Consider the following 25,165-nt stretch of genomic DNA (forward strand, 5'->3'; position numbering starts at 1 on the left):
GCTATATCTCCCAAAATTGGTCAAGGACTTCACATATCTGTTTGTATTTAGCAGTGGAAATTTGATATTGACAGTCAATAACATAACTGCAGGGAGAAAACCCTACAGAAAAGCCAAAAATATGCAGGGAAAAAAGTCCACCAAACCCAACAGACAAAATGTGGCTTATTTCCACTTTTAAGATRTCAGCCCTCACTGGATGTTTTGCTCATCAAAAGGCTGAAAGGCTGATTTTGATGCAACAAAATCTGAAAATAAAGGTTGGTTGGATGTTTGTTAGGCTAGTGTTTGTTGCTGTGGTCAAGAAACTTCCAGGCCTAGAAGCAGAAATTGCTGCTAGACCCTTCAGAGCATCTCAAAGATGTGAACTCAACCTGCTCCTGTTAAACAATTACTCTTCTTTAGGCAATACCCACAAACATTTGTCTAGAAGAAGATGAAATACTGACTGGCAGAACAGTTAAGTAGCTGATCATAGTAYGTTTAGTACAAATTTTATTATATTTGGTTTTATTTATATGCTCATATCACACACATATTAGTACTAGATGTAGTATATACAACATATACAGTGGTACACTACTGTAATAATGTATGTGTATACTATGTATGCATATATGTGATATATAACCTTAATGGATTTGCTATATATARTGTGTGTGTATGCAATGTAGATGAATACCTATATCCAAAAAATACACACTATATAGTCCAAGGTACAYAAATAGAATGTTGGTAAACTGCAATACTTTCCCATACCTTTATGTTTCACAGTGCAACAAACCTTATAAGAGTGTATATATGTATATATACAATATAAGGGACMACCACAGCATAGTTTCAATAGCCTCCTGTCCAGAAGTTTTATGTGGAAAAAGAGAACCGGGTGCTCAGTTGGACACAAATGTCAAGAATCAACCATGAGGTGAAAGGAAACTCCTGAAAGGGGCACTGAACTGCCAAACCCCATAAAGTACCTACATTRCAATGCTAATCATCATGGCTGCAGTGTGCCTTAACAGACTGCACAGAACCAGAAAKCTGCTAATGTTCTAACAGCTGCAGTAGCTTCTCCCAGACCAGAGCAAGGCAAGTGTGTCAGCAGCTGGTTTGCAAAGGCCAGGAGACCAAGCTGGCAACTGCAGCCTGTGGACGYGCTTGGATGTGCTTCAGCTGCCTTGCCAGACAGCACCACTGTGCAACACAAGAATGGGAGCCGTGTATTTCCCTATAGGATTGTGTCATCAGTTGCTTCAGCTTTTTATCCCAGTCCTCAGATGTCTTTAAATGTCTGTCTTCCCAGGCCCCAGAGTGATGATTCATACTAAACATCTTTGCAGCCTCATAAATTTTGCTGAGTCCTAATCTTGTGAGAAAAACACAGCAACTCCTTTCCCCAGAAGACAACTGCTGAAGTGGGCCTTAAACCCCAGCCAAAGTGTGACATTGTCATTGTAAAGAGGTTAGGGACCTGCAGTTTGTGTTTTTCATACTGCAAGAAAGACCACGTTCTTCCTCTTCTAGCTCTGCAAAATGGTTGCTTCCAAGCAGCACCTTTTCAGGGCCATTCCTACCTCAATGTCTTAGAAAACACACAGAACAGAGTTTCTTGCAAGAGGAGGCATCCTTGCTGCTGCAAACCAAACACCCCTCAAAGCTAACTGTGTATTTTAACCTCTTAGTCCCAGTGCCTTGGGGGGATAGGGAAGGAAAACACAGGAAAGTCAAATACTTTTGCTGGGAAGATATGAAATATGCARCTGGTAAGTTGATTAAAAGAGATGTTTGCAAGCTATGGCTTGGATTCTTGAGGTGGARGGGTCCAAGAGTACCTCAGTACCAAGCTGAGAAGTGCATCGCTACCAGCCAGCTTACAAGGCACTCTGCGACCAATGCCAGCTTCTCAAGGAGGAACAACATGAGAACAGCCATSGTGGACCAGAGTACAGATCCACCTGAATCAGCATCCCACCTTTGACAACTGCTAAGAATTAAGTGGCCACGATGGCAATACTTTRCTGTTCCTGTTACCAAAAAATGCTCATGCTTAAATTCAGTAGCTGTGTAGCATATTTTTCCTATGGAAGAAAAATACATCCAGAGAATCTTAAAGAGTATCTCAAGTTGGAAGAGACCCATAAGTATCAGAGCTCCTCACAGGGCTACCTAAATCTAAACTGCATCACTAAGAGCATCCATGATAATCAAAATTTCTCCAACTGCCTCCTGATCTTTAATCAAAGCTGTCATGGCAAAAATGCACAAACGCTGAAATTTAATTATACACTGGATAAAAATAAACTCATCTGTTCTTAAATCTGCTATAGTTTGGTAACTCATGTAGAAACCCCTCCACATTTTTTACCAACTTTGCTGCCATTTTTGTATCTTTTTATTTCTACCTCTGCAAAAAAGACCAAAGTCACATAAACCAATGTAACGCTAAGAATGAGGCTAGCATAGCAAAAGCTTAACTTACTGACAAAAACCTAAAAACAAAGACAAACCTGAGAACAACAATTTGTGCAGCTTAAATACACAGGCTGAAAAGAGACATGGCTGGATGGGCTGGATGGGCCAGGCATCACAGCAAAGCATATAAACAACAAAAGACATTCATACCTGGCAATGTAAGTTTTTTCTTAATCTGAGCTGCACCTACTSTGGAGGACATTAAAGAAAAGGAAAAAAGCACCAGTACATGCAGCACCCAAGGATGAAGACTCCATTATCACTTTAACAAGAAAGTCTTTCTATGAAACACCCTGCAATATTAAAACTTACATTAAACTGAAGTTCAAYTAAATGCTCTGTTTTCATTTCATTTGAAGTCTGAATTGTTCYGTCCCATTTAAATTATGTATTCAGATGTATTATAATTTCAAGAACACCAATAAGCATGATTATGAGTAGAAGAATGCCAAATAAAAATAATACATTTGTCCTTTTTGGTTTGTGTAAGAATTTACAGAAATTAGTACATCTGAACTCTGGCCAATGTCACACTGGATCTCATCAGAGCAAGCCCCCAGGAAATCATCAATGAGAGGATCATTTTTCAGGGGAGAAAGAGCATTCAAGATATTCTCCAGTATTTTAACAGAACATGTTTACATGGGTCAGTATCTGATCAATCATTTAAATCAATCATTTAAACAAGACCAAGAAAACACCATTAGGTAGAGACATTCTGCTCTGAATAAAGCAGTTAAAGAATTACCCACAATTCTTCTATACACACTTTTGTGACTGCTCATCCTGCACAGCTTTTCCTGAGAAAAGTGCTCACTGTTTACATGACTATGTATAGTCTCTAGCTTACACAATGGTTTATTTAACCTCTGGCAGCCTTTGCCACGTCTTGTGGCTGGGGACTGCTGTCCAAAGATAATGTTAGGCACAAGGCCAGTGTTTGGCGCATGCCTGTAAAGGTGAAACATAAAACAAAACAGTAATATAGCGCTCTAAAAGATGAAGCCAATCCAGAGCCATTGTAAGGAATTTTAACAGTTTACAAAGACTTGATGTACTGCTTGTAGGCACTTCTTTAAAACAGTGCTGGCTCACAACTGAGAGACCGTCATAAAATGGTTTTGACAAAGTACAAGTCTCAAACTATTACAAACTTGAGGAGCRTGAGCTACTCCTTAGTGTTCCTGGGGTGCCTTACAAGCAGCAATAACCAAAAACTGCCAATAAGCTGTATTTGTAGAAGTCTTGCAGAGACAGACAAGCTGTCCRCCCCATTAACCACCACTCCCTGGCCAGTACAGAACAAGCCATCCAGTCTCAGCATAAACATTAAGGTACAGTTATATTACAAACCTGATGAAAAAAGTCAAATCCTGAACTACTGCTTCATTCTCACATACCATTGGTGCAGTTCCTGCTCAGGAAACTGCATCTGGAGGCTGACTGAATCAAATATTTTCTGTATTTCAATGCAAGACTAAAAAGGAATAAGACAATCTTAAATGGAGGGCAATCCAACAAAGCACTGAATGGATTAATGGATTAATTATTGAAACTATTCCTGCTCTAGTGGATGCTGTAGGATATGCATCCCCACTATCATGTCACAGACAAATCACAGGTACAAGATTTGTTTAAAGGAAACCAAACTATTTAAAAGTTGATTTAATAAGATAAATTTATGGGGCAAATACAAGTATCCACAATAAAAGAAGCAAATGATACAGTGCATGATCCACTGTTGATCTTGTTTTATCTTTTCAGGAATGACACTGGGAATGATGCCAGCACACGTCCACTGGAGATTGGGTTAGCCATCAAAGGATTGCTTACCCTTGTTGCAGRAGCAACCATGCCAGCATGAACCAAATTTGGTTCACACACCAAGCTCCCCACAGAAGCTTCTTTATTTTAATAAATATGGTAACTATAGTACATTTCACACTATATATGTTTCTTCCCTGTGGGTACCATTTACTGTCAATAGTAATTATAAGAGCAGGTGATGAGAGAACCTTGCTCACTGAAATGCAAAAGGTAAATTGGGATAATGCTTGCTATTGAAGAGCATTTCTGTATGGTGTAGTGTAGAGAATAACTTGATGGATGGCACTGTTGCAGAGGCCTTCTTGATATACATGATTTAACAAAACCATAATAACCAAAAATTTCCCTCAAATTACAAYTGGAACATGGCATTAACCTGTTTATAGGCAGAGTAGCAAGCAAGAGGTGACCACATTGTCACTCTGTGGAGCAACATGAACTGACTTCAGACATGGGATAACTGTGATGGTGCATTCCCTCCACACCTCCTCAGGCCTGCTCTATCATCTCAGGAGCAATCTCCCTGAATTGCAGTACAAATGAAACAGCACCATTGTGACTGGACTTCTTTCCCCCCAAATTTCTGGTAGTTAYAAACCTGGCTTTTGGCCAGGATGGAAACATATTGATGACTAAAGCCAAGAATCTCCTGACCCAAAAAAGAGCACCAAGTACCAAGAGAGGTCCTTTGAGGTCTCCCAGACTGCAGCAGGCTGTGACCAGCACCTCTCAGAGTGGGACACYTCCTGGAGCTCATAAACCCTCAAATCTGCTGTACTTGCAAGGCCATCCCCCTAACAGCCCTCAAYGAGTGACACCTGCCTGTTGAGAAATGCAAATGGATTCGATGGATTCCACTGAACTCAAAGGGAACTCATAGTAACTTTRTACATAGCTATAGATGTACATATCTCTGTGCCTGAGTGTAAATTATGGCTTGTGTAGTAACTAACAGAGTAAGCCTTGCCATCAAACTCTGGTAGGCCACTAGGTTAAACTCATKTCAAATACGAAATAACTAAAGCAGGTACGCTTATCAAAGCAAAGGTAGGAATTGTTGAAAAGCTCATATTATTTGAAAGTAGCTAAGTGCTTGCTTGACCTAAGTAGCTAGAATTGTTATAGCAAGCTGAGCTATGTGGCTATATTGTGTAAGTAAAAGATGGATCGCAGTGAAGCCTGGAACTAACAGGCTGAACATTAATAATAGTTAGAACAGACAAAATGATAGTTTAAATATTACTTAAACATTAACAGCTGGAGCAACCATATKATAACATGGACTACAGAACTGACTGAAACCCCCAAAGAAACAGACTTAAGAGGATGTGAAGATGACCACATGGCAAACTCTTCAAAACAGGAAAACAATGAAGGGCAAGAAGGGCCYGGACTCTACTATGGCTATTGATCCAGACTGTTATGTGAGGGGTGCAGAGTTTAGACTGTCAGAATAATTGCCCAGGGATTTTTTCTGTCCAGGGTCCCTCTTTGGAGGCACCTAGCTCAAGCTACCAGGTATCAAAATTTATCTGTACCAATAAATCCATCTGATGGAGATGAGAGCCTAATGTCAAAAATTTCTTTAACACCTATACTGCAGTAAGTTTCTCAGCAATACTCATAATTACTCAACTGTTTTTTTTTTTGTTGGTTTTTTTTTTGGTTAATATTCTAGATATTTCTACCAGGACAATAAACTATTCAATTCACTGGTACCTCATATTGCACTCCAAGAAGCAGTAAAGTGATTTAATGTGACACTTGATCCGAGTGCTTTTCAACCAATACAGACACATATTGTGCTCATTGCTGACCCATCAGGAGTCTATCTATAAAGGCAGAAGCCCTATTTTTCCTCACTGGTTTTGGGGTTTTTTTTTTTGACTCTTTTTCCTGGTAACTGAAAGGAACGCAGACCCCGCTGCAATAGTGAGGAGACACACGGCTCTTTAAACCTGGCCGATTCGCTCGGGTGAGGCTCTGTCCTGCCGCCGGCCGCACGGATAACGCCGGCGCGTCTGTGGATTTCTGCAGCTTCCCGTTCTAGCCCGCGGGACACGCATACCGGGAGCCGAGTCCCCGCCGCCCGCCACGGCCCCGGCCCGGTCCCATCCTATGGCGAGGGAGTGCCCGCAGAGCCCCGGGTGCGCTGACCCCGCAGGGCCGAGCCCCGAACTCCCCAATGCCGGGCGAGCTCCCCTCGGACGCGGGCACCTCTCGGCCTGGCCGCGGGAGCACACACAACGGCCCCAGCCCCCGCACCCACCGCCCCTCCTGCCGCCTCAGGGCTCCCCGCCCCGGGGCCGGCGCGCACCCGCAGCCCTTCGCCGGGCAGGCGGGGACACCAGAACCCCCCTAACGCCGCGTACCTGTCCGTGGCCGGGCTTCCACACGGAGCGAGCGTCGCCTTGTCCCGGCGGGCCGGCAAGCTGCCCTCAGGCACTGCCGGGCGGCTCCGGGCGCCCCCGCCCCGCTCCCTCAGAGCCGCCCTCTCCTCCGCCCCCCGCGCCGCTGTGGGGTTGGGCCGGGCGAAGACACCCACCCACCCCTCGGGCACCTCCTCCCGGCGGCGCGGCAGAGGCGGCCGCTGCCTGGGCAGGGGCAGGGGGAGCTCCGCGGCGGGAAATGGCGGCCGGGCCGGGCTGAGCTGAGGGGCCGGAGCCGCATCATGAGGCTGCTGCGCGCCCTGTTGCGCGGCGCCGCCCCGGGCAGCGCCTCCCTGGGCAACATCCCGCAGCAGGTGGACTTCTACTCACGCTTCTCCCCCTCGCCGCTCTCCATGAAGCAGTTTCTGGACTTCGGTGAGTCCCCGCCGAGCCGCTCTCGACCGCTGCCCCTCCTCCCACAGGTGCTTGTGAGGAGCGGGACGGCCACGACTCCTGAGCCCGTGAGCGCTGCCCGGCTGTTGCTGATCTCCTTAATTGCTGTGCTTTCTGGCAGGAAAAGGCTCTGCTTCCCGCTAGGTCAAGGGAGCCCAGTTGGCTCATTCCCGGACACTGCAACTATGACAAGGTTGAAATGCAGCTGAAAACTCCAGTTTTTGGCACCATCAGGGCAGTTGAGTGTTTTCCTGCAGAACCCGCAGTGCTGGGGAGAGGGTTGGAACAGCTGTGACAGCTGGTAGCATTAGAGCAGTGACTCAGACAGGTGAGACTGGTTAAGCCTTTTGCAAAGCAGCATGTGGCCTTTTAAAGGCATCTTCCAAACACGTGAAACGTTYTGCCTCAGCTGGCACCGAGGGGCTGAAACAGTCGTCACTTCTCAGTCGCTTATCTGTGCCCTACAGAAATATCCTGCCCGAATGCTGCTGTTTTAGAAGGTGTGTGAGCAAAGTAGTAAGATGCAGACACCAACAGCAATCCTAGAGGATTTGGAATCTAGTCTTGAAARTGAGTAAATTAGTAATAGGATTTACTCTTATACTCTGCACTGAAACCACTCCTAATGTTTCCATGTTTGACTGCTTGAAAACAAAAGGGGTTACAGGAATAGTTCTAGTCTGCTTCAAAGCAAAGACCACATAGAGAAAGGTTGTGTAAGTCACACTGAGACACCTTTTCACAGCCTGAGGTTGGAGCCATTCTACACTATCTTTTGTTTCTCAACCCAAGGCTCTTTGGTGTGCATAAATGTTTATGTAAGTGTTACGTATTTAACTAAATAGTTCCATTGCTTTTTACAATTTTGTAAGTAAAATATAATTGAAAAGTAATCATAGAATCCCAAACTTTGTATAAGCAGGAAGGCCTACAAAAGAAGACTTTCCCATAACTATCTGCTGTCACTTCATCCATGTATTCAACATTTCACTTGTGGCAATGAAATGTATCCAGCATTTAAAACTCTAGACTCCTACAGGAAGCCCACCATATGTTCTGTTGCTGCCATATTTTTAAGGAGAAAATCTTCCAATTCAGAGTTTCCTTTGACCTGTATTATTTTARCACTACTGATAAAATAATGCTTACCGTAAAATCAGTGTTTATTTTCAAGGCACTCGTATTTCCTTGTGTGAAAAAGTGTTTGGCTATTAGTTCCTAAACGTAAGGTAAAAATAATCTTGAAAACTTTAATTTTTTTTTCCTCTTTTGCTCAAGGATTTAATCACAGATGGYAAAAACTAATAGCAGAAATAAAAAATAGTAGAATGCAAGACAGAGACAGTATTTGTAAGATATTCTGTAGCCACTATAATCTGATGGTATTTTCATTAGGGATTTTTGGTTTTGCTCCCTTTTCTAGAATGAAAGCAGTCAAAGAGGAAGTAATAAAATCTGATAATGCTAACTTAAAAAATTGAAATATTCTATTAGCAAATTGAAGTCTGGTCTTGGGTTRTAAGACCACAGTATTTTTTGTAAGAGTCTTACCCATTCTTTGCTTAGATATAGACTGTAGATGCATAGTAAAGGGGAAGAGAGTAATTTGCCTGTTCAATCTGCCTGCTGTATAATGCCTTCCATATTTGACCCAGGATTGCAAAGGTAAGGCCTTCAAAGAAAAGCTATTTTGTGGAATGTAATTTGCTGAGTATATGTATATGAGGCATTTAAAGATTATATTTACATTCTAATACCTCCARCCTGACTTATTATTGGAATTTTACCCAAGAAAAGGCCGGTAACAGTCATGTCTGAAATACAGTCTGACTAGGGAGAAGAATGAAAGGTTTCTAGGCAGAGGTCATATGTAGACAAGGCATAATAGTGGTAAGTGCCATTGGGGAAGAATTTCTTGTATATTATTCACTTTTTTATTAATGGAAATTCCTTCATCAATGTAGTTTATGATGTGTCTGAGTCTGAATGCTTTAAAGTAAACCACTCCATTTACATTTKGTGAAGATTTTTCATGTTTAAGGCACTCCCAACTTCTTTCCACATCCCTTCCTTTAATCTTCTTCCCCAAGCCAAATGGAAGGAGTGAACTGAGCAGTAATATCAGAGTTAAATTATAGGCGGTACCTGTTGTGAAACTCCAGAGCTGAGGTAAGCACTTCACTGCAGCAGATGGGCAGGTTAGGAAGTTCAGATGCTGTTTATGTGACAGTCTTGAAGTGGACAAAGAAGACTGGCTGAGAATAAAGTACAGCATTTCTTCGTCTCTTCCCCACACTGCACCCTCCTTTCTTGCCAAGGAAAACAAGCTTTGTGGGAGTAAATGTAGGTCTTAATTTTAAAAACCACATTTAATTGCCACCCACACAGATGAGAGTTGTTCTTATAAAAGGAGAGGTCAGTTATCAATAGATTCAGTATTTGCACTTCCAGCTTTTAAAAATGTAAAAAATTAAATGTAAATAATTGTGTTAGTATCCTAATGGGTAAGCAGAATAGCTGTCCTACTTCCATTTCTTTCTCATTATTCMTGTGAATTCATTCATCTGACTTCTGTTCCTGTAAGACTGAATTTAAACTACAAGAAGTTTAGTTGAAAATGAGATCAATATTGCTGAATTTATTTTCTGAAAGTGTTTGAGGACGAGTTATGATAATTCACTAAGTTCAGTGATCAAAAGCAGGGTGTATGGGACTAGGATACTTTCTAAAGCATCCTTTTCATAAATAGTTTCCCGTGCTGATTTCCTTTGCTTYTCTGACATGCTCAGAATGACATATTGATTGGTCAGTGCTGGTTGTAGTCAATGTTTGCTGCAAATAAAATGAACAATATACATGTACAGAAGCCATATTTCAAGTTGAGCAGTATGGGTCTGCAACTATTGCACTGGTTTCTCTTTATATATGAAGATTCTCATTACTACAACAGGTAGGTTTTTATGAGATAAATTTTGAAATACAAGTSGGCTGCTGCCATGAAAGAAACTCTGGTTTGCCAGTCTGGCTGAGTCAGCTTTGACACCAAGGCATAGGCCATTTATGCAAGAAAGCAAGAGTTTGTGTAGTTCTGATGTCATGTATTTATTTTGGTCTTAGGGTCTGAAAATGCTTGTGAAAAGACTTCATTTATGTTTCTGAGACAAGAGCTGCCTGTGAGACTGGCAAACATAATGAAGGAAATAAGCTTGCTTCCAGATAACCTCCTAAGAACACCTTCAGTTCAGCTGGTGCAGAGCTGGTAAGAACAGTGACACATTCCTTGAAGGGTGACCTTCTGCATATACACAGGTTGGGGGAAATCATTCTCTTCTACTGAAAGAACATTCATGGCCTTGTTAAGTAAACATCACTTATTTATACTGAGATAYTAAATATATCAGTGTGATTTAGATCAGAAACTAAATTTACAGACATGGGGAAAAAAACTTTAGGAGCAATTAGAAAACTCACAAGAGAATTAAAAATCACTAAGTATTGCACACATTTATGTCTTCGGATTTTTTTTTTTTTTTTTGGTAAAAATCCTCCAGAACAAGAAGAATCTCCACTCCCTGTGTGCTTGCTTGCTTACAATTGAAAAATAAATTTTGATGCTACTGGGAGTATTTTTCTGGCTATGTCAGTTGATGGGCAAGAAGGAAAATAGTGTTAGGGACTAAATAACAAGTGGGAAGGAATATAATTGTACCACTGTGTTAGCCTGTTATTCCTCTGAATTGCATGCAGCTCCATGCTGAACAGAAAAGACCAAGAAGGATAATCAGAGGGTTGGAACAATTTCTGCGTGAGGAGAAACCAAATAGAATTCTTCAGCTTGGAAAATACACATCTAAGGAAAGAGGTGGCAGAAATACTGAAACCACGAACAAATGGAAAGATTTTTTTAATAACAAACTCGCTGAGGCTGCAAATAAATGATCACCTACTGGGTTTAAAGCAAAAGATGATAATTTATGCATTCTAATTAAATTGTGAAATTCATTACTTTGGAAATTTTAGGAGAAAACATCACAAATAGACTCAAAGGAGTCTAACAAAATTCACAGGGGAAATGGGCACAATGATTTGGAAAAAAGCAATAGGGGGAGACCACAGTTTGCTAACCAGAGAGATCTGGGGAGGTGTATTAGAACTGGTCTTTATCCTGTTTGTTTCATTGAAAGGTACGTCCAAAGTCTTCAGGAGATTCTTGACTTTAAGGACAAAAGCTCAGAAGATTCAGGCGCTGTTCACAGGTARGGCTTTGCTGTCACATATGTTAATATTTTGTTAATATTGTAGGGAAGAACTGGCAAAAAAACAATAGCTTAAAAAATTTCCTATCTCAAATAYTTACATAAGAATTGCAGTAATGTCATGCCCCATCTTTAAAAGGAGGAAACAAAGCAGTTCAGCATAATGTCAGTCTGTAGAATGGCTCTGGTCAGTGTTGGCTGACCGTAAGTGCCATTTGCCAGGCATGGGCTGTTTTGCATGAAAACAGCACAGTTTTTTCTTTCCCTTCGTAGTAATTAAAGTATTAAATAAATAATAATTTTATAAATAGTCAAAATAGTTGATTACTGATTGTTTCAATAGTAGTCACCTGAAATACCCTGTAAAGACTGACCTGTCTTTTTAGTGCAGTAGGCAGACGTGTGGTATTTTTGTACATAAGACTTCATTTTTGTAGATGGGCACTCTGATTGCYGGAGTATTGAATTCCCTTAAAAGTGAAATGCTAACAATATATTCATTTTAGTTTTACAGATACTGTGATAAAAATCCGAAATCGACACAATGATGTAATTCCTACAATGGCTCAAGGAGTCATAGAATACAAGGAAAGCTTTGGCATTGATCCAGTGACCTCACAGAATGTGCAGTATTTCTTAGATCGCTTCTACATGAGTCGCATTTCAATCCGAATGCTCCTTAATCAACACTGTAAGTGCCAGTGCTGAAGGAGGGGAAGTGATATCTGTACCATGTCAAATGTATTTTGCTTTCATTTTTAAGTGCTTAATATGCACTAAAATGCCACTTAGGAGAATAYTACCTGCCTTCCCATTGATAACTCATTCTTAATACAATTCCTAAAATACTTATTAATAGTAGGCTTTCAATTAYGGTGAGGACTGGAGTTACAGGTTACCTATTAATTTTTATGTAGCAAAACTGAGGACACAAACTAAAACTATAAAATGATACTGGATRTTRAATAATGTTTTCTTTTTTTGGCAGCTTTACTTTTTGGTGGGAAAATTAATCCTGCTCATCCAAAGCACATTGGAAGCATTGATCCTAACTGCAATGTTGTTGAAGTTATTAGAGGTAAATTCAGATGATAAGAACAAGAATCCTGAAAACTTATATGAGTGTCTATACTAAGAGCAAATATATATACTGTTTAGTTCATATACTGTTTAGTTCTTTCCTGCTTGGAGCAGAAGTTTTATTTAAAGTGTAATACATTTTTGTATCTTTTTTTCCTATAAACCCAGTTTTTGTGAGAAAATACAAATCTGCCTGAAAATACAAATCTGCACTCCCTGACAGTTCAGAGTACTTTCARTTTTTGTTTTTCTTTTTGGCAAACTCTAAAGGAGGAAAAGAAAAGTGGGAGGGGGAAATGTAACTTCCATGTTTTTTATTACAGATGGCTATGAAAATGCCAAGAGACTTTGTGATTTATATTACATGAGTTCTCCAGAACTTATCCTTGAAGAGTTGAATGGTAAGTGAATACAGACAAGGCACACTTGAACATCATGATGGCTTCTTCTAAAGGAACTGGTGGTGAAAGCTCCTTCTGCTTTTCATATAGTTCATGTGTTCTCTGTATCTACTGTAGTAAATATTTTGGGTTTTTTTTAGTCTGGCAGAATGCTTTCCCCATTCCTCCCTTTAATTAGAAAAGTGACATGAGTAGATATTTTTGATRCTACAGCTATTGATGTAACAAATTTTAGCAGCCTCCATTTCTCCCTAAGATTTCATTGTGTCTTCACCTGACATTACTGCATCTTGCCCTCTCTGCATTTCTTGCRACACTTTGAAGATTTATACAAGATACTCCATTCCATCTTCATGACACCTGTGGGGAGATTATTAGAAAGGAACTATGATATGCCCTAGTCGGTGATGCCATAGTGGCTTTTAAGATTAATTTCTAAAGCAACAAACAACATTTGAAAATCTTAATTATAAGTTTTGATTAACATAGTTTTTGAAAATATTTCTGTTCAAATTCTCCTTTAAATTCAAAAATTGACATTTTGAATTACTGTGGGAATGAATGAAAAATACCTCATTTGCTATTTAGTTATTTAGACTCTCTTCACTTTTGTCTCCAGCTAAATCACCGGGACAGCCCATGCAAGTGGTATATGTGCCATCACATCTCTATCACATGATTTTTGAACTTTTCAAGGTCTGTGCACTTACCATTAATTACAAAGTTCTTTCATACATATTTGTTTACTGAGATTGATTGTATTGCTTTGACTTCTTGAACCAATTCTAGATAGCAGTATCTTTTTGCAAGTGCAAACCTCTTGCCATTTGACTGCAGGAACACAGCTAAATTGTACTATTGAGACAAACAGTAATTGCATAGAAAATGAACCACTTTGGAAGATGTATCTCTTTTTTCTAGCCAGTGAGTATATCTGACACCTTTTGAACAGACAGCTTAAATCTTAAAATATATGAAGACACTAGTTAATAAAGCAAGTGAGAATAAGATATCCCAAAAATTGTGTATCTTCAAATGTGGTAAAATGCATAGCATGTTCTACAGAGCTTTCCTCAAGCAGTTCTGTCCTAGACTTTTCTTGAACTTTGTGTCATATTGCATGTACTTATGTGCATTATAAAGAATTCTGCAGCAAAAACTCTATACATTAAACTATACATTTCAGATGTTTCTTTTAAAAAAATTTAGTCTCTGTATTCTAATAAACTATATATACTGATATATGTATATTATATAAACTATATATACTGATACTGAATAAACCACAAATATTTAAAATCCATTCTAAACAATACACTTGTACAGATGCTTCAATACATGATAAAAGTAACTGCTAAATTGACGTTTTAAGATAATATACAAAGTGAATAGGATTTAATTGTTCTTGAAAATTACAGAATGCAATGAGAGCCACCATGGAACATCATGCTGATCGATGCATTTATCCTGCAATTCATGTACACATCACATTGGGAGATGAGGATTTAACTGTGAAGGTACTCAATTTTAAAACTTACTTTTAAGGTTATTTTGATTAGGGTTTTCCCTGTCATGAGCAGCATATTAGTAACTTGAGCTGGTGATCTGGTTCCATCAATAGAATGTATGTGATGAAATATGTAGGTAAAACAACCATTATGCAATTTCACGTACTGCACCAGTGGGAAATTCATGAAGAGATTGCAGTCACACTGAGGGCTCTGCAACAGCATCCTGTACTTGCTTATGTGTTGCCTAGCTTAGAAGCAACCATGACTAAAAATGAAGTAGGATTGTTACACAGTTGTAACATCAGCATTTTGTAAATGACAATAACAGAGCTAAACAGGTGTAAAACAACTGAAAAGAAAGGAAAATAAATGTTGTATATTCCATACAAAACCAACCTCCTGAGGTACAGTTCGCAGTTTCTTCTTTTCCTGTACAACATCCATGGTGGATTTCAAAGACCAACAGCAAGCACTGGGTTTTTCATAGGACTAACTAAACTGTAGTAAAACAAATCCTTTGACTTACTCCTTCAGTAATAGGTTTTAGTAAATGATACATAAAATGGCAGTGTTCTTGGGGAATAAAGATTAAATGCRTAGAGAACCCAGTATTTGGTAAAAGGTATTGATAGTGATTTCAGACAAAAGTGGGTTATGAACAAGATAAAAGCAATGCACAGTTCAAGTAGAATTTCCTTACTTCCAAAAGATTGTGAATGCTTCTTATGGTGATATTTTATTTAATAGTTTGGATAAGGAATGAAAGGGAAGGATTCATCTCTCCCTCGTCATTACTGGAGATGAGAATTAAAGAAAACCTGTAACTTGGTAGGGACAACTTCAAATAATGTTTTACCTGAACTTTCTCTGGGTTATTGTTTGAGAGAAGCTGTCTTTTATAAAAATGTATTCAGGCATATAAAGCTGAATGCTCCTTYTTGTCCCAGATGAGTGATCGTGGTGGTGGTGTTCCTATGAGGAAAATTGATAGACTGTTCAACTACATGTATTCAACAGCACCACGTCCTCGTGTTGAGACATCACGTGCTACACCTTTGGTATGCAAATCTTTTATACCGTGGCATTGTGGAAATTTTTAATTGTCACAAAAACCATTCAGCCAAAGATATGAAATATTGATTTTATAGATACTACATTGAGTAATATTTGAATGTTACAGCTTAATTCCAGTATTTTTCTAAAAATAACTGGAATATTGCATAAATACTACAAATTACTTATATTTGTTCTTATAAAGAACAAATATAAATATAAATCTTATAAAAGATTCTCTTTTTCTCTACTAAATCTGAAGATCAGCCACCTCAAGCAGAACACTTAGCTCTGCTGCATGTACTGTAATGAGAACAGAATACTGAATTATTTTTGTAGCCACTGAATAAAGGAAAAATAGTTACAGCAAGGACTTTGGATCAAGGCCATAGTTCACCTGTATTGTGTAGTCAATTGTACCATTCTCTAGCAAGGATGAAGGTACATAGATGTGACAGRGCAAATGAAGAATCTATTTTGGTCTCATATGAATSTAATAAATGCACAAGAAATAAAGCCTAAGCTCTCAGTTAAAATCTCTGAACAACTTTCCTGTATTTATTCTCCCACACTTCATCATTTAAAAATATATATAGTGTTCTGCATGTAGATGACTGCAACTCATTAAACATTAGATTTTACAGAGAAATGTTGTGTATGCTCATTTAGAGGTTAACTCTAAAATGTAGTATATAAAAAAAAGTTACACTTAACACTTCAGGGATATGTTCGGCTATTACAGTCGGGGTTTGGTAGGATTTTAGTATAAGTGCAAAATTCATAGGCATTGTGTCTTGAACCTTTTTTATATAAATCTGCTTACAAGGAAATGTATCTGGCTTAAGTACTCAATGTTCCTCAATGTTCCATGAGGCATGAAACAGAGCAGAGTTTGCTCTAGTGGCACCTCTTCAAAAACCTACCATAACAAAATAAGTATTTGTTATCTACCAGCCCTGTCTGACAAAGGAATGAGACAGGTTTATCATAATCACAATCATCCATGCATTCTTCTGGCTTTGGGATGTAGAAAGCTCAGTGGGGGCATAACAGTTAACATCTGAACTCCTGTTACTGTCAAACATTATGCTTACTTTGTCTATTTTACCTATTAAGTTAAAACAGAAAATACCACTGATTCATGCAATTAATGGAAATATACTTTTTCTCCTGATCAGGCTGGATTTGGTTATGGCTTACCCATATCACGTCTGTATGCACAGTACTTCCAAGGAGACCTGAAACTGTATTCCTTAGAAGGCTATGGTACAGATGCAGTTATTTACATCAAGGTATRTTACACCTTACCATTTTACATTTATCAGCAACTCTAATCTGCTAATGGAACTCCTTGTTCTGTTACGGTAACTTAAATTAAGATGAATCATCAGCTAGAGCCTCTTCTCCTTACAGGCCTTATCAACAGAGTCAATTGAAAGACTACCTGTATACAACAAAGCAGCCTGGAAACATTATAAAGCAAACCATGAAGCAGATGATTGGTGTGTGCCAAGCAGTGAGCCAAAGGACATGACCACTTTTCGCAGYATGTAGCTTTTTCCTCAGCAGTTCATAAGAAGTAGGTTTGTCTGTAAACGGAATTTAAAAGACCTGATTTATACCAAGATGTTGAGCCACTTTTGATATGTGAAAGTAATTTTAAGTGGAGTAAACAAAGTTTAGTGTAGTTAGGCTTTTCTGAAATTAAAAAAAAACAATAGCCACCTAAACCCCCAAACCTGCACTTTTAAAGTGAGGTCATACTTAATTTGTTTCACTTTCTATTTATGAGTGCTTTGAGAGTTAAGTCAAAGGAGCAATATTTTGTTTTTTATAGCGATTCAATGCAATCTCTATCACATCTGGTACTAATATAATTACAAAATAGTTTTATTAGAAAAAGTATTGAAAAAGCTCACTGGAACATTTTTGTTATACAATGCTACAGATTAATGAAAAACTTCTGTGAGAAATATCAAGCTCATTGCTATACCTTTGCAACTGTTTTCTGTTCTTTTATCTTAAGCATGCTGAAGCTTAATTTTGCAAAGTTAGATATGTTGCCTACATACACTGCCTATATCAAGGGTTTTTTTCAGCTGTAGGAATCACATCTCTGTAGGGATAAAAAAACTAAAGCATTTTAACTGCTACTACTGGTATAAAGTATCTCAGGTATGTGGCATTAGTCATATTTCATTGGTTGTAATGTGAATATATAGTAGATGTGAAAAACTTACCCTGCCCTGATCATTGTGAATTAAAAAATTGCATTGGCTTGTGTAGAGTAATGTTGTCTTGCATTTGCCTGTATTTCTGTAGGTTATACCAAAATATAGTATCAATCTTCTAGCCCTCCTAAGATCTCAAACTTGGATATGGTATGTCAGTTACAGCTGTAAATGGAAATTATTTTCATAAACAGATTTTTAAAATTTGTCTGTAATAGGGCACCTTTATTACTTTGATAATATCAACTACCTTCTCAGGAATAATTAAGACTAAGTGTAATTAACAGTTTTTGAAAATACCTTTGTATTTGTGAGAGGCTTCTGGCCTTGTTTTTGTAGTAACTGGAAGCCACACTACAACATAAATGTGATAACCAGAATATGTTAATCAGTTAAAGACAAACTGTCAAAACATACAGGGGAAGACAGAGAAGGGAATGAGGATTACATTTCAGATACGCAGTCCTCCTAATAAAGAATTCCAACTTAACACTTACTGTGCCAGTTTTGTTCAAATCATACACATCTCTGTTGCACCTTGATTGCTCTCATTCCTAACATTTTAGGAGTGATGCAGTTAAAGCCATTGAGAACTAATCCTTTTCTAGATAATTAAACTGCAGGTAATTCTTTGGTTTTTGTTCTGCAGCAGACAATCCTTCTCAGAAACAGTAAGCCTAGATTTTGCACACAGCAGGTGAGATACCACAAGTGAAGGGAATAGGTGGTATGTCAGAAATGGAAGTCATGCTACTCTAGCTGTAGCTGAGCCAGATTCAAGATTCATCACCTGCTACTTCCCTAGCCAAGTTCTGCAAAACAATTAAAATGGTTTTATATTGTGGTCAAGCTAATGTGGATCACTTTAATAGAAGTGAATTACAGACTGGGCTGTAATTAAACKGACAGTCTGAGGGAGGATTATTGTAGCTTAATCACCACCAGAACAGTAGGGTTACCTATTCCACTCAAGCTTGTGGGTGCCTTGAGGCCCCTCTTTTCCTTCCTTACAACGATGTGAGGTGGTGACTGGCACACATTTCAGTCTGCATGGCTACAAATGAGGAGAGTTGAGAGCTCTTCTCTTCTTTGGCCCTGCAAGAAGATGTGAGAAATGCCATAGTGTAAAATGGGGCCTGTACAAATATTGGAAGGGACACATGCAGCTCTTGCTTTTGCTGAATTAAAGCTGAAAGTTACAGCAAGGGCTTCTAAAAACTCAGGTTTGAAGGTGATCATTCTAGGCTTTAAATCTTTTAACTAACTCAACTGAATTATTTTAGTAACATTTGACAACCACTGTTGTCAAAGCAATGTCTCTGAAGAAAAGCTAATCTAAATCATTAACTGTTTTAGATATTGAAATAAAGCCTCTTTCATGTTCTTAGCTAACTACCAACCGAATTCTGATTATTAGAACAACTGGCTGTACAATTGTATTTTTCTCTTCACCTGCCATCYCCAATGATTGTGGTGAAAACACTATTGTGTAATATTTTGATTTACAATACTTAATCATAGTTACAAATTTGATTTTTGATAACTCTGGCTTAAATAAAAGTGCAGAAGACAACTTTTGTAGTTATTTTCATTACCATACTGAARTCATTGCTAGCACACTGGTTAAGATGAAGTGAATCACTATAGAAAAGTTGTATACTGTCAAAATGCTGAGATTAATTGTTTTGTGTGCAAATCAGCTCAATCTTACACTGTAAAATGATTCCTGGTTTGTGTTCATTTTTTGAAAGAATCACTGCATTTATTCATTAAAACTATTTTAAGAACTAAACTTTGTTGGGTGATTGTGTAGCTTGCTACTGAGCTCGTTCTGTGCAGCCTTCCTGTTCAACATTCGACAGATGTTAAATGCTGTGGTCTCTGATAATCAATGTTCTCATCAATGCTCAGGTGCCAGGGGAGTTTATCATCCCTGCTATGGCCCCTCCTTAACTACAACAAGTCTGCACACAGGTAAACCTCTGAAACCGTTATTTCCATTAGTCTCCTTTATGAGAAAACTTCACACGGTGCAACAGTAGGCTTAAAGGGAAAAGGCAATACAGGGTTCTATCAATATTYGGTCTTCTAGCTGTGAAAGCACGCCATTTTCTCAGCTGAATTAATAAAAGGGGAGGTTTTACATGTGTGATCCTGAGCATTTGATGATTCCATACTTCTAATTCCTTCCTTATTTATCAGTAGGGCAGCATTTCTCTTTGGTTCAATGTCTGTAAATTCTGCATACCACTCCAAGCTACTGCAAACAAAGTAAATAAGTTAAATCTTGACCAAAGAATGCATAAAACTGAAATATAACCTCTGTAAAAAAGTAATTATCACCAAGATTTTCAGCCTTTATTTTCGAAATGCCTAGTGTGCAGAAGCATTTCCGCAGTCCTTTTACTGAAATTCTTAAGACATTTATACAAAAAAAAATGAAGGTGAAACACCAACAGTGAAGTTCATTCATTTAATTAAAATGAAAAACAGTCCATTGATTTAAAGGAGAACTTGGTCCACATAAACAAACTAAGTACRTTTTGTTCTAGTCCATTCTAGGGTGGAACTGATACTTAATCTAGTCTATGTTACTGGAATAATCTAATTTAAGGAAGTGCTCTGGTAGTATCTCTAGAAAATAGTATATAAATATACAAAACATCAAATCATGTTCTAAGCTATTTCAAGAATCAAATCCTCCTTTAAAGAGAAATAATCTGTAGTCTACAACTGAACATTTAAATACAAGGCAGAAACCCAGTGTGTCAGTGATAATTTTTCCTACAATTCTTTCCTCAGTATTTTAAGTTTGAAAAACAGTATAGTTTAAAATTAGCAAATATATAAATTTGGTCCACAAAAATCTTGTAGAATGTAGAAAAGAGAAATACATGTATTGAAAATTGATCTTATTCATAGCATAAATCTATAAAACTATGTATTATTTAGGAAAAATAGGTTAAAAAGGGTSTTATTTATAGGCTTAAACCTTGTCCCAACACCATATGGGCAGTGTACAGAAAACTTAATATTATGCTTAGGATATGTAGTTTGTGAAAACTACTTAGTATTTCTTGTTATTTTCTCAGTAAATTGCAAAACATAGAATTCAAAAACAATGTGCTGCTAAAGTGAACTTGGAATGAAGTCCCAGAAGTACAAGAATTAAAACAAAGCAATCCACAAATTTGAAATACATGCTTTCTTTTAGAATTAATTTGACGTTACCGTTTTCTTATCTTTACTATACACCTTTAGTGACAACAGATAAACAGACTGTCACAGACTGAATTTGCTGGCAGGATTTTTCTATTGTCCCTCTATCAGATACAACTCTATCAAATGCTAGTTGACTAATATTGGAATGATTTTTAATACAGTATTCTACTTTTCACAAACATCAATTTCAATGAAAAGCACATATGATGCCTTAGMAGCAGAAATGTTATTTAAGGCAGAAAGTTAAATTGTTGTTTATTAGTACAGGCAGAGTCAACTAGAAATAAAAATACTGAAAGCATTATTTCTTTTTATTGGGCTGTAATGGGGAGGGACCACAATTAAAAAGTAAAAAAAACACCTACCACGTTGAACTGTTGCACTTTCCCTCCTCCCTCAATTGTACAATTATATACAAATCTGCTGAACTTCCTCAAGATTAGGCAAGTCTGCACTAAAATAAAATAGTCATTTTAGCAGCTTGATTCAAGAGTGGCCACCACTCTGCCAGTCTTGCGAACTTCTTTTTCCTTCCTTTGAACCTTTTCCTTCTGCTTTTCCAGTTTTTCCTGTGTTTTTCTAATATCTTTAATTTTTTTCTTTATTGTTGATCGGTCAGTTTGACTGGAAACTCCCAAAGCCTTTGGAAGGGGAAAAAAAAACAAAATCTCATCAGCAATTTTTTCCAACAGCACTGTCAACAGTGGTTGTGCATTGACAATGTAAGGAAGTTGTTATTCACTTTTCTACACGATAGTCTGTTTCTTTGAAAAATAAGGACTTAAGGCCTCAAAAGCACTGCAAACAATCATCTGGGTAATCAGGGAGGTAACGAAAGCAGGGCCAACTCTTCACAAAACACAGTTTTGTGCTGCATTTTACAAACATGTAAACCCCAGAGAATGTCCAGAAAATAATACCATATGTATTTTTATAGCTCTTTTTATACAGTAACTACTCTTTATTTTAAGGATTTTAAAGAGTATTATTAAGAAGTGACTCAGGAAGGGGACAGTACACTTCGATTTCCGATCGGCAGGTGGCAGCACCCGATTCCAAGTGCGTGACCACACTCGTACTCTCAGCCCGTATGGCATCAGTTGTACATTGAGCTTTAGGCGTCAACATTCGAGGYTCCCCAAATGGAGACCGTCATTTGACAGGCCAGTCATTGGTATTTCCTCTGTGCCCATTATGTTTTACAAAATACAGCACATTTAGAGTAGCATGTCTGTTTAAAATGCAGGTATATTTTGGAGACTGAAGTTAGACATTCCCTCCCCCCCCCAATAGTTCCTCAATTCTACTACTGATCATTAATAAAATTTGCCTTATGCCAGAATGGAGCAAACAACCTCTTTTAGTTGCACATCCTGCCTGTCCAAAATGCAGTCTGATGATCCAACAAGAAAGAGAAACTGCAGGAGTTTCCCAGCACTATAAGGGATACATATACAATACAGCTTCCRGATGTAAAAAAAAAAGTTCAAAATATTCAGAATACATATTTTCAGCAGGAGGAAAAAATTAAAACATTTAAAAGGTCTCCAGATGGGATTTTAGCCTTCCCATTTGAAGAGGAAATGTGGAAGAAACAGATTGCTAAAACTGGATCCTGCAATTCTATTTGAATTGGCAGGAACTTACTTTGATATAACCTKATGTTGAGACTGGTGACCAATTTATCAAGACCCCTTGGACAATTATGCTTACTGTCATTTTCTCAAGATACAAACAAGGAAGAAATATTTGTTATTTTTCTGGCTATAAACAGCCTGTCTTTAATTCTGCAATCAATTACTAATTAGCATCTGACTATGTAGGCTCCAAATATTTCAAAAGCAARTAACTCAAAAATAAAATAAATAACCAGAGCAAATAACTCTATCGCTCAAAAAGCCACAAAACCAGGAAATGGAACTTAGTAGGTTAAAAATGTCTGAATAAGCAGTGAACCTATATAGTTACAAATCTATCGCGGGATATTCACRTACCTTTAATTTCTCACTGTCGAGCTGCATTAATTGCTGTCCATCTACATTCATAGCTGTGAACTCTGTAATATACTGCTCCATGTTCATTCCCATTAACCAATGGCATACTTGCTGGGTGGTCCATTCAGAAATAGGTCTACTGTGCCATTGATTCTGCTTTCCTGTTGTTGTAAATTCATCATCTAATGCCTAACCAATTGAGAAAAGTCACAATAAGCAATATTTTACTTGACTTTATGTTGAATTCCAGTTGACAGTTGGGTTTGATTAATAAAATGCATTTTAAAACATGCTCCACTCCAAATGGACTTAAGTTCTTGAGGTCAGTTTGCCTGGTTTACTATAAACAAGAAGACACTACAACATTCAACACACACTAAGTCAGAAACAGAAAACMTAAATGGTAAATTGGACCTATCCAAACAATGAACACACTTCCTCAGTTAGGTGGTTAAGGTAGCTCTATCTTAATGTTAGATGCTGCCATACACAGCATGACAAATCATCATGCACTTCAACTCTATTACTGATTATTGTTTAAGTGATGGAAATCCAGAATAAAAGCAATTCTAGTAGTCAGTATATCTGGTGAGTGTTTTAAGTACAGTTTKACTAGACGTTTTGCACATTTGTAGAAGAGAGGACTGTTCATTTTTCCAGTGCTATTACATCAACATTTTGAAAGGCGTGCCCAAATAGAAGATCACCATTTCAGAAACATAGCAGCTCGTAAACTTCCTCTGAAAAGACAGTTTGTCAGCTCACAGAGCTTTCAAGACAATTTCAATTTCATTTTGCTTCTGAGAGGAAAAGGTACTGCTTTTGTCCTGAAGCACCATTACTTTATCACAAAAGAAAAGCTACACAACAGAGCTCAATATCTGTAGAGAAGAAATTAAATTGTGGTACTTGAATCAGTAACATCAGTTAACTGAAGTTTTATTAACTATCCACAATTATCTCTCACTAGCCCATGACTGAGTATAGGCTGCATTAGGCTTGCAGACTGCTCTACTGGGCAACTTCCACTACTCATCAAAAGATATTTGCAAWTAGCAGAAAATATGCCCCCTTTTCCAGCTAGCCTTACACTCATTTATAAACATAAAATGAGCATTTTTCCAGTAATGGATTTGAGACATGACCCTTTTAAGTCACAAATGAACAACTACAACTGCCAGTCAAAGGGATCTCACACACTCGAGCTTATTTGATGGGATATTGGGAGAGCTGATGTAACAAAATAAATGTGGTGATTAGAAGCCAAAGATAGTGAGATGTAGGCCTGTCACATGATCTGATCATACAACTGGATCTGAGCACGCAACGTGGAAGACATGCATATTTTCACATTTCCAATATAGTGAAGGAATATGCGTAATTTGAAATGGATTTGCCTTCYCTGGTCTGTAAAACAAAGGACAGTGGCTACATTAGGAGGCAATGCAGATAAATAGGAACGAGTTTGTAAAGCCGAACAGTTTGTGCTGAGGTCCTAAAATCCACACTACAAGCATTTGAAAGGATTTTCAATTCTAAATCGCTCTAGTCTGATCACAAAGATTCAGTGGCCACTAGCAGCTGGAATTTTGCAGGACCACTGYTGGAGCACAGCTGATTTGATTTCCAAGATAAATCAAAGTAAGGCAAGTGGGAACAATCAGAATATTTATTTCACAAATGAACTCCTTATCCAAATTAAAATGCTTATGTAGATATCACAAGTGCGAACACATCTGCCTTCCTGATGYGCAAAAGAAGAATAGCAATTTGCATAAAATAACAGCAAAGGGCTCTAGAAGAGGCTTGGCATGAAGTGCTCCAAACAGCATCTGTATCAAGACAACTGGAGCACTGAGTCTTCCATCCAAGCTATCAAGCTTGAGATGCTTTGTACAGAGAAGATTAGTTGGATAAATTACCACAGGAATGTTAAAATGCACATTTATTTTTAGTAATTTTAGATAACAGCACTCCCCAACCTGATATTGCAGTACAAAATACATATTGGTAACTTTGTATCATACTAGCAGTGTTCATGAATAAGACATAACAAAGTGTAAACACTTCACATTTTCATTTTGACCTGTGTCTCTGAATAGGTGTGGTCTATCAGCCACAAGAAATACTAAGATACATACTGACACATACATATTTTTTAATGTATCTATGTACTTTTAACCTTTGAGGTGTCTGTGTGTGTGTATCTATGTATCTCCTTTACATGAAAAAATATGTAAAGTGTTTTAGTCCAGCTGGAACTCACTCTAGATTTACTGAATCTGTGCAAGTCATG

At 38.1% G+C, this 25,165-nt stretch overlaps 2 protein-coding genes across 7 annotated transcripts in view; one reads left to right on the forward strand and one right to left on the reverse strand.

Moving 5' to 3' along the window:
* Window positions 1-6,855: 6,855 nt before the first annotated feature.
* On the forward strand, window positions 6,856-19,349 carry PDK1 (pyruvate dehydrogenase kinase 1). Its single transcript, XM_057363656.1, has 11 exons — window positions 6,856-7,103; window positions 10,239-10,380; window positions 11,306-11,377; window positions 11,884-12,068; window positions 12,366-12,455; window positions 12,781-12,858; window positions 13,478-13,554; window positions 14,277-14,375; window positions 15,317-15,427; window positions 16,601-16,714; window positions 16,836-19,349. The coding sequence occupies exons 1-11, from the start codon at window positions 6,971-6,973 to the stop codon at window positions 16,974-16,976; spliced, it is 1,242 nt and encodes a 413-aa protein (XP_057219639.1). The 5' UTR covers window positions 6,856-6,970; the 3' UTR covers window positions 16,977-19,349.
* A 763-nt stretch (window positions 19,350-20,112) lies between these two features.
* The window catches only part of LOC130572170 (neurabin-1-like), a 39,721-nt gene continuing 34,668 nt past the window's right edge, over window positions 20,113-25,165 (reverse strand). For all 6 annotated transcript variants that reach the window (XM_057363650.1, XM_057363655.1, XM_057363653.1 and 3 more), the window contains 2 exons: window positions 22,870-23,058; window positions 20,113-21,516 (listed from right to left, as the gene is read on the reverse strand). In XM_057363650.1, coding sequence (XP_057219633.1) covers window positions 21,349-21,516; window positions 22,870-23,058 — 357 coding nt within the window. In that variant the 3' untranslated portion in view covers window positions 20,113-21,348. The remainder of the gene's footprint in view (window positions 21,517-22,869; window positions 23,059-25,165) is intronic.

Source organism: Malurus melanocephalus, unplaced genomic scaffold (assembly GCF_030028575.1).
Source record: "Malurus melanocephalus ecotype Western Australia unplaced genomic scaffold, MMel_1.1 scaffold_30, whole genome shotgun sequence".
In the NCBI taxonomy this organism is placed as follows: domain Eukaryota; kingdom Metazoa; phylum Chordata; class Aves; order Passeriformes; family Maluridae; genus Malurus; species Malurus melanocephalus.